The 13,466-nt window shown below is 46.5% G+C and overlaps 1 protein-coding gene across 2 annotated transcripts in view; it reads right to left on the minus strand.

Annotated features, from left to right (window-relative positions):
• The window catches only part of NHSL2 (NHS like 2), a 119,422-nt gene extending 109,674 nt beyond the window's left edge, over positions 1 to 9,748 (minus strand). The window contains exon 1 of one of the 2 annotated variants that reach the window (XM_083424204.1): positions 9,225 to 9,748. In XM_083424204.1, coding sequence (XP_083280330.1) covers positions 9,225 to 9,504 — 280 coding nt within the window. In that variant the 5' untranslated portion in view covers positions 9,505 to 9,748. Of the gene's footprint in view, positions 1 to 7,152; positions 7,178 to 9,224 lie in introns of those variants that run through there. The other variant, XM_083424207.1, reaches the window with a different exon arrangement.
• Between the last annotated feature and the right edge of the window lie 3,718 nt (positions 9,749 to 13,466).

The raw sequence follows: 13,466 nt of genomic DNA on the forward strand, positions 1-13,466 counted from the left end.
ATAAAGTTGGCTTATGGATGTTTTGTTTGATGTTGTTTTATTTTAAACGGAATAGGTTGTTTCATGTGTCCCAAGTTTTATTGTTTCAGCTGTTGGCTGATTGGAAGTATCTTCTTGAAAGAGAAATATAAATTACATAAAGAAAGAATTTTGAGCCAGTGCTCAGCAGAGGTTATCCCCTAATCTGTTTCGCAGTTCCAAGGCTCAGATTATATAAAACAAAAAACGAAGAAGAGTGCCTTTAAGCATATACAGAATGTACTGGGGGGGAGGCATGGTTTGGGTCTTCCAGATTGCCCACTGCCCCAGAAACTCCTGTTTCAACAGTGGGGTTGACTGAACCAAAATGAAATACTTTTGGAAGCTGCGTACACACAATACGTATATTTAAAGCACATTTAAACTACATGACTCCCCCCCAATAATTATTGGAATGGTAGTTTACCCTCTAACAGAACTCTAGTTCCCAACAACCATAACAAACTACCTGATCCTTTGGGTGATACCACGTGCTTTAAATGTATGGTTGTGTACAAAGCCTAGTCCCATTGATTTATGTAGGTGAGTTTTTAGCACATAGCTTGTTTTCCAACCAAAGTGAAAAGGACTTAAAAGTGCTGGAACTTAAGCTGGATCATGTCCTACATGCTTTGCAGTCTTTGTATGGTTTTATTCTCTAACTGCCCTGTGAAATTGTTTGACATTGTTCCCATTCTACAGATGGATCCTCTCCAATCCAGCTCCCTGTCTCCACATGGCTGACTTCACAGTTTTGCAGCGGACTGTGTATGCAGGCTCAGGGGAATAAGGGATTCACTTTCCCATTTCCTGTAGTTCATTCCCAGACTCCAACAATTTAAAAATCTCCTCCAGTTTGTTCCCAAAGCCGCAGTCCAAAGCTGGAAACTCATCCACACTCTGCCCTGTGTGAAAACAGTTCCTTCCTGTATGTTGGATCCAATTTTAAATGGTGTTCTTGCTTTAGATTTCACTTCTGCTCCCACTCATAACTTCCTGAATCTGAAAACCGATGAATCAACCCAAACCTCTTACACCCCTATATTCTAGAAAAGCAAAAGGGAGGATCCAATTACAAGAGCAGACATTTGGCCTTATACATGCACAGCCCAGCCTGAGCCATGGCACATCACTGCTTGTTTCCAGAAATAATTTATAACATCCAGGTTTCAATCAAACAGAGCCGGCCCTACCATTAGGCAAGGTGTGGGGAACCTCTGGCCCTCCAAATGCTGCTGAACAGCAAGTCCCATCAGCTCCAGCAAGCATAGCCAATGATGGACATTGTAACAGTCCAGCAATAATCTGGAGGACAAAAGATTCCCTACACCTGGTCTTTAGACCCTGTTCCCTCCAAGGCCTGTTTCCGTCATTTCCACCTTGTCTAGGAGCCCTATTTTGTAAAAAAGAAAACCTCCCATTTGCTCTATTGGTAGGGATCTCTTTGGTAGAGCTGTAGTGTTCCTCTGTTCTCGGTGTGTGTGGGGGGGGGTAGCTATCACATTTGGAGACAACCTGAGGTAGCCAAGCCAGGAGCTTGAGGGCTTCACGTCCTGGTTGGCCCCTGCCATGTCATACACCAATGGGAGGCTGGGACTGAAGGTCCGCATCTATGCATTTGAATGAACCTCCAGACATCCTCTTGCCAACTAGACATTTTGGAGAGAAGGACCACAAATGTGGACCCTCCTTGGCCCCATTGTGAGCATCTTTCCCAGCCAATCTGTTTCTTAGTGTTTCTAATCTTTCAAGATTTCAGCTTGGGCTGGGGACGGCAATGACCAAAATCGGCTTATTAGAGCGTTTTCTTCTGTAGAGAAAATGTCCTTTTGCTCGCTCATAGGCTATTGAGAGTCGTATAGGGATGTGCCTTTCCTTTTTGATTTTGGTGACTCTTGTTTATGATGGTCAAGCTGGACCTTTTGAGGTCAGTTTTCCTTTTTAGATTTTTTCTGATCCTCATTTGCCATTGGCTTGTCGCCCTTGGCATCAAAGAGGGAGATCTTTGGTACCCTATTTTCGAAAAATCTTAGTATTACTATCCTTTCCTTTATGAGTAGATGTCTTGCTCTGTGGATAAGGTTGGCCAGATTTTGATCATGGAAGGTGATCATTGCTTGTATTGTGTGTCCATCATAGTATAAATACTCTATAGAAGCTGTATCAGATGGCTTTACTACACCTGGCAGTATATCATTTAAGATGTTCAAGAGATGCTTTATGCAATCTATCCGTGGGAGGAAGCCCTTTGGTTTTGGGTAGTTGGTGAATACAAGTTTTTGGGGAATTAATACTAAGTTCCAGCCTTTTTTTCTGGCTCGAAACTTGCCGGACCTGTAGTATGTTCCCATCGACATTATGGGTCACCACCTCTCTACTACTGGGGTTGCCATTGGTATCCTTCCAGGGCTCTGGCAAGTTACTTCCATTGTTACGTTTGTTTCAGAGCTCTGGTTCGAGGTTTCCTTCTCAGATATAGACTGGGGTTTTGCCTAAATCCAGCCCTGCTCACACTTCATGGAGGAAGGAGGGTTTTCATCTCTAAGGCTCAATTCAAGGCAAGTTTTTGCTTTATAACCAACCCTCAGTACTTGTTTTTATCCCTCTCTTCTGTTTTACTTTTTAACTTCTTTTAGTGTCTCCTCTAGTGCTGTGTCCTGTTGTTTTAACATTGTTTTATCTCGCTATTTTACTGCTCTAACTCCCCCATATTGAAAGGCTGCAAGAAGCTGGGCCGGTCTGGGTTGAGCAACTTGCCAGGCACTGCTGAACAAAAGGTCATGTCAAACTTTATAAGATACAAGCCATAAATTAAGGAAGATAAACACCCTAATTGTCAGAGTTGCTGGTGAGCCCAAGTGGCAGCTACAGTGAACCCTCAAAGTGTGTGTTTTTTCCTGCTGAATGGCACTGACTGGCCCTGCAAATTCAAGGCCAACATATTTGGAGATAATTGACTTCAGAAAACTGTTGATAACCAACTACCGTATATTTACTATGGTACTTATTAGAAAGAACTGCAAAGACCTGGGAATCATGCCAGACCCATTAATCAGGCCCCAGAACCCCAAAGGAGGCAGAGTAAAATTACAGTGGTACCTCAGGTTACATACGCTTCAGGTTACAGACTCTGCTAACCCAAAAATATTACCTCGGGTTAAGAACGTTGCTTCAGGATAAGAACAGAAATTGTGCTCCGGTGGCACAGCAGCAGCAGGAGGCCCCATTAGCTAAAGTGGTGCTTCAGGTTAAGAAGAGTTTCAGGTTAAGAATGGACCTCCGGAACCAATTAAGTACTTAACCCGAGGTACCTCTGTACTCATTATTTTCTCCAAAAGGAGGAGAGAAAGATGGACCTGAATGGGTTAATCTTATATGAGGTTATTCCTCCACCTGCCACTGTGCTGGATTGTCTCAGTCTCAGTCAGTTTTATTGCACATAGCCAAAGGCTGCCACAATGTACACAGAATTATTTGACAGTTAAAAATATATATACTAAATTGATAAAAAAAGACTGGTCAACTTAACTCAAGATCCTGAGAAGCTTTTGAATGTTGGAAATTCAAATTGGCTGCCGCCATTTTAAAAAATGGCTGTTTTCCAGGGACTGACGACCTCCAGCAACTACATCTACAAGAAACACTTACAGAATGTTTGTGTGCTTCATTTAGCAGCTCATATTATTCAACAGCTGCAGTGTTTAATTGTAACTCTGTGAGGGGTAAACTAGGATTTTTTGAGGAAGCCATGATTTTTAAAGTGGTATAAATGTGGGGGTCAGGGTTATGTCACAAAATTGTTTTGAATTACTTGCTTAGTTTTAGGAATTTTTGATAAAAAATATTTTGATCTCTCTTCGGGCATAGTTTCATTCCTGGTGAGCCAAAATAGTGTAAGGTGGTAGAGTTCCAGACCAGGCCCAGAGAGGCTTGAGTTCAAATCTCCCCTCAGACATGAAGTTCACTGGATGATCGATCTTAAGCCAGCCTCTCTCAGCCTAGCCTGCTTCACAGAGTTTCTGTAAGGGTGAAAACAGGGAATTGGGGGACCTGCTTTTCAGAGCAGAAGGCATAGTTCACAAGTATGCAGACCACTTTTACTCCATTTGCAGATGTGGAACAAATGCTGAGAAAGAAAACTCCACAGGGAATAGACTCATAAGTCCATGACCTTGTAGGTCCATTCAACTCTTTATTCAATGTTTGCTTTCAACCCCAGTTAAATGGCTAAACAATCCAATGTGTGATTCTTACGACTTCAACGACACTCCATTGACTTAATCCCTCAATACACTGGTTTGATATTTTTATGGAACTGTTATTAAAAACATATTGGTGCAAGAAGATTGATCATGACCAAAATAACAGCAGCATTAAAGGTGTAAGTGATGGGAAATCCAACTGCACACTCTAGTACATTTTAAAATACAGTGGTACCTCGGTTCTCAAATGCCTTGGTACTCAAACAACTTGGAACCCAAACACTGTAAACCCAGAAGTAAGTGTTCTGGTTTGCAAACTTTTTTCAGAAGCCGCATTCTGAGTGTTAGGCTTCCGATTTGAGTGCCACACTTCCGTTTTGAGTGTAACGCTGCAGTGGCGTAGCGTGGGTTGTCAGCACCCGGGGCAAGGCAAGTAATTTGCGCCCCCCCCACTGCACTGTCCCTCCCCCAGATAGTCCCTGACTCTCTCTCCGCACCACACCGCACGCCTGGCACCCTCCCCTCCACAGTGGGCGGCGACCCGGCGGCTCAGATCGGATTCGCACAGCCAGCACTGCAGTGAGAGAGAGTGAGTGAGCCAGGTAGGGGCAGAGAGCTGCGAGTGCGAGCGCACCCCCCCCCCCAGATGTTGCGCCCGGTGCGGCCGGCCCCCCCTGCACCCCCACGCTACGCCACTGTAACGCTGAGGTCTGTCTGTTTTTGCTATTTATTTTGCATTTTTGTTTTAACAGCTCTTTTCGTTTTGTTTTTGTGACTGGGTGGAACCCAGTTCAGCTACTGAATACAGTGGTACCTCGGGTTACATACGCTTCAGGTTACATACGCTTCAGGTTACAGACTCCACTAACCCAGATATAGTACCTCGGGTTAAGAACTTTGCTTCACGATGAGAACAGAAATTGTGCTCCGGTGGTGTGGCAGCAGCAGGAGGCCCCATTAGCTAAAGTGGTGCTTCAGGTTAAGAACAGTTTCAGGTTAAGAACGGACCTCCAGAACGAATTAAGTACTTAACCCGAGGTACCACTGTATATTGATTGTGTGACTGCAGTACATTGTTTATTGCTTTCATTTTATGGATCAGTGGTCTCGTTAGATAGTAAAATTCATGTTAAATTGCTGTTTTAGGGGTTGTTTTTAAAAGCCCAGAACGGATTAATTCATTTTGCATTACTTTCTATGGGAAAGTGCAGCTTGGTTTTGGAACACTTTGGTTTTGGAACGGACTTCCGGAACGGATTAAGTTTGAGAACCAAGGTACCACTGTACACTTGGCGTAGTTTGTTCAATACTGGAATAATGCTAAGTCACAAGAAAATGCTTTTTGGTCTACAGAATAAAAGCTCATCCCTAAAAGATGCTTTTGGCTCACTCTTGACAACATGGCAGCCCAGAGCAGATGGAGAAGCAGGAGAGCTTGCTGGGCACTGTCAGAACAGTTGAAAACACCCTGCAGTTACACTGGAACTGTTCTCCAAGAAGGCATACTTTTTAAAGGGTCCTTTAAAAAAACACACCTTTGTTGAGAAATCTGAAACACAGGCTCCATGATACTTTTTCAAACCCCTCTGGTCAGAAAACCTAGTGGAAAACATACCAGAAACCAACAACAGATTGAGGGGAAGGGGGAAGGGAATAGACAACAAACTGTAAATTACACAATCGGTTGGAGGGGTTTTATAGATCATCTTGCCAGTGGCGTAGCATGGGTTGTCAGCACCCGGGGCAAGGCAAGTAATTTGCGCCCCCTAACCCATGAATTTGCACCCCCTAACCCTTGGATTTGCGCCCCCTAACCCTAACCCCCAGATGTTGCGCCCGGTGCGGCCGGCCCCCCCTGCACCCCCCATGCTACGCCACTGCATCTTGCCAACCTCTGCTAGAGTTTCCCCAGCAGACGGCTCTCTAGCTTCTGGCTGGAGACCTTCAGCAAGGGACACCCTTAGGCAATTGGTTCCACTGTCAAATTCCTCTTGATGTATTTCCTAACGTTCAACCAAAATCTACCTTTCCATAGCTTAAGCTCATTAGATGTTGTTTTGTCCTCTGGGGAATAAGAATACAAGGCTATGAACACATTAGTTGTTTAAAACACAGCAAGGTCATTTCTCCCTACTGCATTTTAGATCTCATTTGGCACCCTGCTGTACACACCAGAGAAAAGGCAGGTGGTCACCTGATGCCCATAACCTCTCCCCTTGCAACCTCCCTCCCCCGAACTCCTATCACGAAGCCTTCACCTGAGCATATGCTGCCACCCACGCAAGTGCAATGGCTGTGAAGGGAACATGGCTTAAGCTATCCTTTCAGGTAAGATGCTGGTTTGAGAAGAAAAAGTATCACGCAACAATATTTCTCCAGAAACTACAGGGTAGCTTTAATCTGAGCCTTTGAAGCTGAGATCTTTCCCTGTCTGCATCTGTGCTGGAATTGTTTTAAGATGTTTTACATATTACCGGCCACTTTGGGCTCCTTTCAGAGGAAGGGTGGGTTATGAATTTAATATTTTATGATTAATATCATGAGAACATCAGAGCTGGCAAAGCCATTAGGCAGGGTGAAGCTACTGCTTCAGGCAGCATAAGCCCAGTGGCGTAGCGTGGGTTGTCAGCACCCGGGGCAAGGCAAGTAATTTGCGCCCCCTAACCCGTGGATTTGCGCCCCCTAACCCCTAGATGTTGCGCCCAGTGCGGCCGGCCCCCCCTGCACCCCCCACGCTACGCCACTGCATAAGCCCCCCCCACCCCGAACACCCATGGGAGAAGCCTGTTGCCACCGCAGTGCTGATTTGCGGGGCAAGAGTATGTCCGTTTTGGGCAAGATGTCACCTGAAATTGTGCAAGATCTTCCCATTTTGCCGCAAGTGATGAAACGGGACACATCAGCCCTGTGTAACATGTAAAGGTAAATGTACCCCTGACCATTGGGTCCAGTCGCAAATGACTCTGAGGTTGTGGCACTCATCTCGCTCTATAGGCCAAGGGAGCCGGCGTTTGTCCGCAGACAGCTTCCAGGTCATGTAGCCAGCATGACTAAGCTGCTCCTGGAGAAACCAGAGCAGCGCACAGAAACACCGTTTACCTTCCTGCCGGAGCAGTACCTGTTTATCTACTTGCACTTTGACGTGCTTTTGAACTGCTAGGTGGGCAGGAGCTGGGACTGAGCAACAGAAGCTCACCCCATCGTGGGGATTCGAACCGCCAACCTTCTGATCGGCAAGCCCTAGGCTCAGTGGTTTAGACCACAGCGCCACCCGCATCCCTTGTGTAACATGCACGTGGATTCAGATGCTAACAGCGGGAGTGCATTGGAGCCAGAGTAAAAGTCCAATATGTAAACACTCCAAGTTTCCCCTTCTCCAGTCTAAACAGTTGCAGTTGCAGCCAGTTCCTTCAGCTCCCTTCCCCACAGGAGACATTTTCCTGCCTGTGGGCTTCTTGAAGGCATGTGCTGGACCACAGTGAGAACAGGATGATGGACCAGATGTGCCTTAGGCCTGATCCAGCTGGGCTCTTCTTTCGTTCTTATATTCCCTACACCTGATCATCTTCACTGGCCTACTCCGAACCTGTTCCAATTTGTTTTCAGCATCTTAAAGTTTGGCACCCAGAACTGGGTGAAGCCTAAATACCAGATAAAGTTGGCTATTGAGGCCTAAATACCAGATAAAGTGGGCTATTACTTCCCCCGTGACTTAGAAACTATTGTTCTATTCACACATCATTATTCTGCTGCCCTGGGGGCCTTTGGATCCTGCCTCTCTACAGAAATGCCTGTGGATTAGCAGCTATTGCTATCAGCCAAGAAGGCACATAACTTCCCCCAAAGAATCCTGGGCGCTGTACTTTGTCAGGGGTTCTGCAAACTTGTAGCTGCATGAAAGGGTAAACTTATAGTTCTCATTATTCTTTGGGGGAAAGCCATGTGTTTCCAACGTGCCAAATGTGTCAGAATCGCTGCTTCGCCAGCTCCCCCCCCCCCCCCGCAGGTGCATCTTGTTTCGAACCATTTTAAATTTTGTGTGTATCATCTTCTTCCGGCTACGTGACCTATCTTTAAAAATATAAGAAGAGCTCTGCTGAACCAGCCCAAATGCCTGTCTAGTCCAGCTTTCCATTATCACAATGGACAACCAGAAGTCTGTCCGCAAGCAGGTAAACAGAAGCACTACTGCCTTTGACAATGAAGGTGGAGCGTGGCTGCGAAGTTGCAGGCAAGCAGGGTCAGCAAAACCACCACCACTGTCATGTTAGAAATCCTATCGGAAGCCTTTGCATTTCCAAACTAGGAAGAAAAAGCTGGGAAAAGAGACAATTCTTTTCTTTAAAAATGCCTCTGAGCAAAGGGCAAAGGGCCTATTCTTTTCTCATCACAGGACATAAATGGAGGATTTCAGAAAGGATTGAGACTTGACATCTGGCTCTTTTGAGAGTTAACCCCTTCCTTGCCACCCCCACCCATACCCTCTGGGTCTGCAGAGAGATACTTGCACAGACTGGCCACCTGCTCTACTCTACAGTCCTCCTTTCAAATGGCTGTGAAAGGACAATTCCTCTATTTCAAGGAGTCCTCTGGTTGAAACACTGAGCTCCTGTCCGACCCCTGCTTTCTACGCAGGGCACAAGGAAAGTGTGGATGAGCCCACGGTCCGACTCAAGTCTGGTTTTATGATAAGAGAACTTAGGGAGGGAAAGAAGCATTGAAGTTGCCAGTCACAGTGACTGCTACCCAGAGAACACACCGGCCAGGCACAAGCAGGTCACCTGCTCGCAGTCTTCACCGCTAGCTTAAGCTGCATTGCATTTGGGTGACGCTTTTCCTCTTTTAGTGGGGGGGGGGGGTAAGTAGCTGCCTTACAGCAAATCCCTCCCGCCTTCTCCGCCTTGGAAACAATCCGCGCGCCCTTCTAGGAGCGGCCCACGTGCTATTCCCAAAGAGCGCGGTGGCCCTGCCTCGACGGGGCGGGCGGTGACTTTTCTTTCTTACCTGCCTCTCGAGACGCCCCGGGGCGCATGAGCCCGTGGACTCTGCAGAGGCGGCTTCGAAGCCGGTGGGCGCGGCGGGACAGCTCCAGCAAGCGACCCTCTAGGTCCGCGAGCAACGCCGCCGAGTGTCCGCAGAGATCGGCCAGCTGCCGGAGCAGCGCCAGCGTCGCCAGGCCGCACACGTCGTGGAGCTGGGCCAGCGGCAGAGCTGCCAAGCGAGGGGCGACGGCAGCGGAGGGGAGCAGCCGGCGAGGTTCCACCGTGCGCTTCCAGAAGGGCATCTTGTTGCCCTGGTTGCCCTCCGGAGAGGAGCCGCCGCTGTCCGGGCGTCCCTCGGAGTGGATCTGCTGCCTGGAGGTCGGTCGGCGCCAGGCTGCTGCTGCTTTTCTAGACAAGTAGGAAGCTGACGGCCGCTCGTCCGACGGGGCCTCCCAGGAGCTCTCCGGTTCTCCGCCGCTTGCCCGGGACTTTGAGGCAGCAGAAGTCGAGTTCTCCTGAGCTGCTTCTCGAGCCTGACCAGCCTGGGGAACGCCTCGCCTCGACGGGGAACCCCGAGGAGGAGCTGCTAGTATAACCCCAAGGGATTAGAAGGGGCGGCTCTCCTATTTTCCCGAGCAGATTTATTTTGGAACCGGCCGACTGTCGGTGGTAGCAGACTTCGCAAGAGGAAGCGAAAGGCTGCACTGACATCATCAGTTTGGTTTTGCAGCCTCAGTTCGCGAGTTGCTCTCTCAGGCCCACACTAAGAGCGCGACCGTCCCCTCGCAGGAGCTCAGAGCCAGCCGGATCCGGTGCAATGTCACTTCAGAAAAAAGTCCTCCTTGAACGGGGCTCCACTCCGGTCAGGATGGCGAAGCCTTACTGGGCGCGTGTTCCTCACACATGAATGCCAAACCGAATGTACATTAATGGATGGGTGGGGGAATTCTCCTCTGTTTGGCTTCAGCCCCACGTGAAGAGCAACGTGCACAAGAAAACGTGCACAGTTCCACCACTGATAGTTATACTTCTCCCATTATTTTCACCGGGAGAGTTAGTTAAAACACCTGCGCTTTTGCCAAAGGCAAACGTGAGAGGGAGAGAGAGAGAGGGGTGTGATTTTCATCAGAAGGGACGTGTTAGGCTCCCATTCATTCCGGTCCTGGTCCTCCACCCCTTCGCTAACCACTTGCATTTCAAAAAAATGTGCACTTCACATTCAAAGACACATTAACTTAGGTTTGACTGCAAACTGTTTACACTTCACCTGAGACTATAAGTCCGTGTTCACATTAAAACCTTAGGGTGCAAATAAGTTGTCCACCACCCAGTGCTTGCTAGCCCTTCAGATTATCATGATTTCATTAGTGTCAGATTCGTTTCTGTTTGTATACATAGTGTTGATGGGGCAGGGATACTTTTACCCTATGCAAAGGTGTTCACACCTTGGCTACAGGTGAATTAGGAAGAGCTTAAGGACACCTGCCAGTGTTAAGCTCGTTTTTGAAAGGAAAACATCAAACAGTAGTATTTTATAGCAAAATACAGGATACATAATGGATTTTGAATAACGTCATGTGAAAGCTTAACCCAGCACTGGAAGCACTGTGATTGTGCAGTAAATGTGAGTGTGGACACAGCCTAAATACCATTGACCCAAGTTGGACTAAATGCTGAGTAAAGATGCACAGGACTGAGCTGTGTGTGTGTGCGGAAAGCAACTATAGAGTTGCACTCTGTCACCTCAGCTTTTGGCTGAAGGCAGACTGGGAAGCTGTGGTGGGAAAGATGTGTGAACTTAACTTCCCCTTAAGATCTGTCCCCGCCCCCAACTGCAGAAAAGAGGCTAGAAACCCTCTTGAGGATTCCTTCCTAGAAACTGTAGGCATCTTTAATTTGAAGAAGAATGCCCCACTGTCATCAATGAACTATTATTCCCAAGGAAGTATATATCTGATTGCAGAAACATGGCATTTCCAAACTCCTAAAGTTCTTATATCTCTTCCCCCTCTAAAACAAAAAAGAGCTAGTAGGATTTTCAGAGTTTGTCTACCCTGGAATTTAATGTGTATTTGTAGCTATTTGCACTCCCATTTAATTTGTGTCATTCGCATGACGTTGCCCTCAGACAACACCAATCTCGATGCTTTGTCAATTCAGATTTTACCTGATGCAGGGATAATCCAATAAATTGGAGAAAAGCATCTTGAACGCACTACTCTCATTTGTTTCCATGGCTTTCGGTGAGTGGATCAAATGTCACTTATAACTGATGTATTGAGCAGCAATCTGAAAAGTATGGTACGTGCTGAGAATTTAGAAATGCTCTCATTTCTTTTCCAGCATGCTAGTAAGGGCAGGGCAGGAGCTCAGATAAAGACACTTTTGATCCCTTAAAGGTAAAAGTACCCCGACCATTAGGTCCAGTTGCGGACGACTCTGGGGTTGCAGCACTCATCTCGCTTTACTGGCTGAGGGAGCCGGCGTACAGCTTCCGGGTCATGTGGCCAGCATGACTAAGCCGCTTCTGGCAAACCAGAGCAGCACATGGAAATGTTGTTTACCTTCCCGCTGGATCAGTACCTATTTATCTACTTGCACTTAACGTGCTTTCGAACTGCTAGGTTGGCAGGAGCAGGGACTGAGCAACGGGAGCTCACCCCGTCGCGGGGATTCAAACCGCGACTTTGTGATCAGCAAGCCCTAGGCCTAGGCTCAGTGGTTTAACCCACAGCGCCACCCACGTCCCTTTTAGTTGCACAAAAGTTGCAGAAAACAGTACAAGTAAATATACGGTGACTGGTATACAATTCCCTGACAACAGTATGTGCTTTAGCACACTTCTTGAGTGGAGAGTGTGTTTTTATATATTTAAAGACAAAAAGACAAGGTGCACGCACAGCTCTCTCTTTTTTTTTGCACACATGTCCTGTCAGTTCTTAATTGGCATCATAGAATCAACAACCAAGATGGCAGCAGACACAAAGGAGAATGCCTGCTGGTATGAACGGGAAAGAATGGAGTTGCTTCTTGTACACAAATTCAAATACATATTAGTGTCAGCTACTCCGGTCTAATTTGAATGGTGGGGAAAATGGTTCAACAGCTAAATGTATGGTCAAATGTGTAGCAGCAATAAAAAGTTAAAACGTCTCTCTCATACACACTACCTGCTGGGTGCTCACCTGCCCCGTGAAGTGAAAATGCTCTAATATTGAAAACCACCTTTGTTTTTAGACAAAATTATATGGTAGAAGGAACACTGTAATTCCCCAGAACATGCTACCTTTCCTCATTCAGCAGGCACTTCCAGGCAGTCACCATTTTTCAATGGGATTCAGTCACATACTGGCAAATTAAAGTGGCACAACTAAAGTTTATTTAAAGCGCTTAATGTAACAAACCCACCTACCTGAACTGGGACTTTTGGCAACAAGAAGGTGATGGAGGAGATGCACTGACTGAATGTTCAGTAGATAACATCATCTGAGCTCCCCACAAATGTGCGAACAAGGATGAATGTTCAATAGACGGGACCATCTGCGAGTAGCCACTATAGTAATTAACTTTGCATGTGAGCCTACTCCCACAGCCCTATCCTAACTGAGTGTGTACTGTGTGTGCTGTGTGTGCTGTGCTCTTTCTCAGTTGTAGCACATTGTTATGTGAGCAGGTGTTAACACAAAACACATCATCATTTGCACATATTCTGGTAACACCAGATCCTTGATATATCTCAAAAGCATACATAATGGGACTGCTAATGGGTCATAAGATGAACTTCATTTACTATTACACTTCAGAAAAATAACTATTTTAGGGCAGAGCCGTGTCAGCATTTGGTGCTTTGCGGCTCTATCCTATATTATCACTTCTCTATACAGTATACAGGTTTCCTACAGGTGAACTACTTATTGAGCATCCATCCTGATCTGCTTGCACAAAGCTTATGCAGGGGTTAGATTATGCCCAGACTTGATTGAGGATCCCCCCCCCACTTGTTGCCAGGGAGCTAATGCATCAATTAACACCCATCCTGATTTGCTTTTGTGGTACAGTATTTCTATAGCTTCCTAATAACCATTTATTCATCACACACTTTTCAGTGCATTTTCCCATTGCTTTCCTGACATCAAAAAGTCCATTAAAAAAAATGGATTTGCTGCACTAAGCTGGTAGAGTACTTTTAATATGCTTCAGTTGTGCAAACCTAAATGTCTGGTATGCACTTGAATCCCTCCCACGAAATATTGACCACCTGGAG

The sequence above is a fragment of the Podarcis tiliguerta genome (assembly GCF_965153285.1).
Source record: "Podarcis tiliguerta genome assembly, chromosome: Z".
Lineage (NCBI taxonomy): Eukaryota > Metazoa > Chordata > Lepidosauria > Squamata > Lacertidae > Podarcis > Podarcis tiliguerta.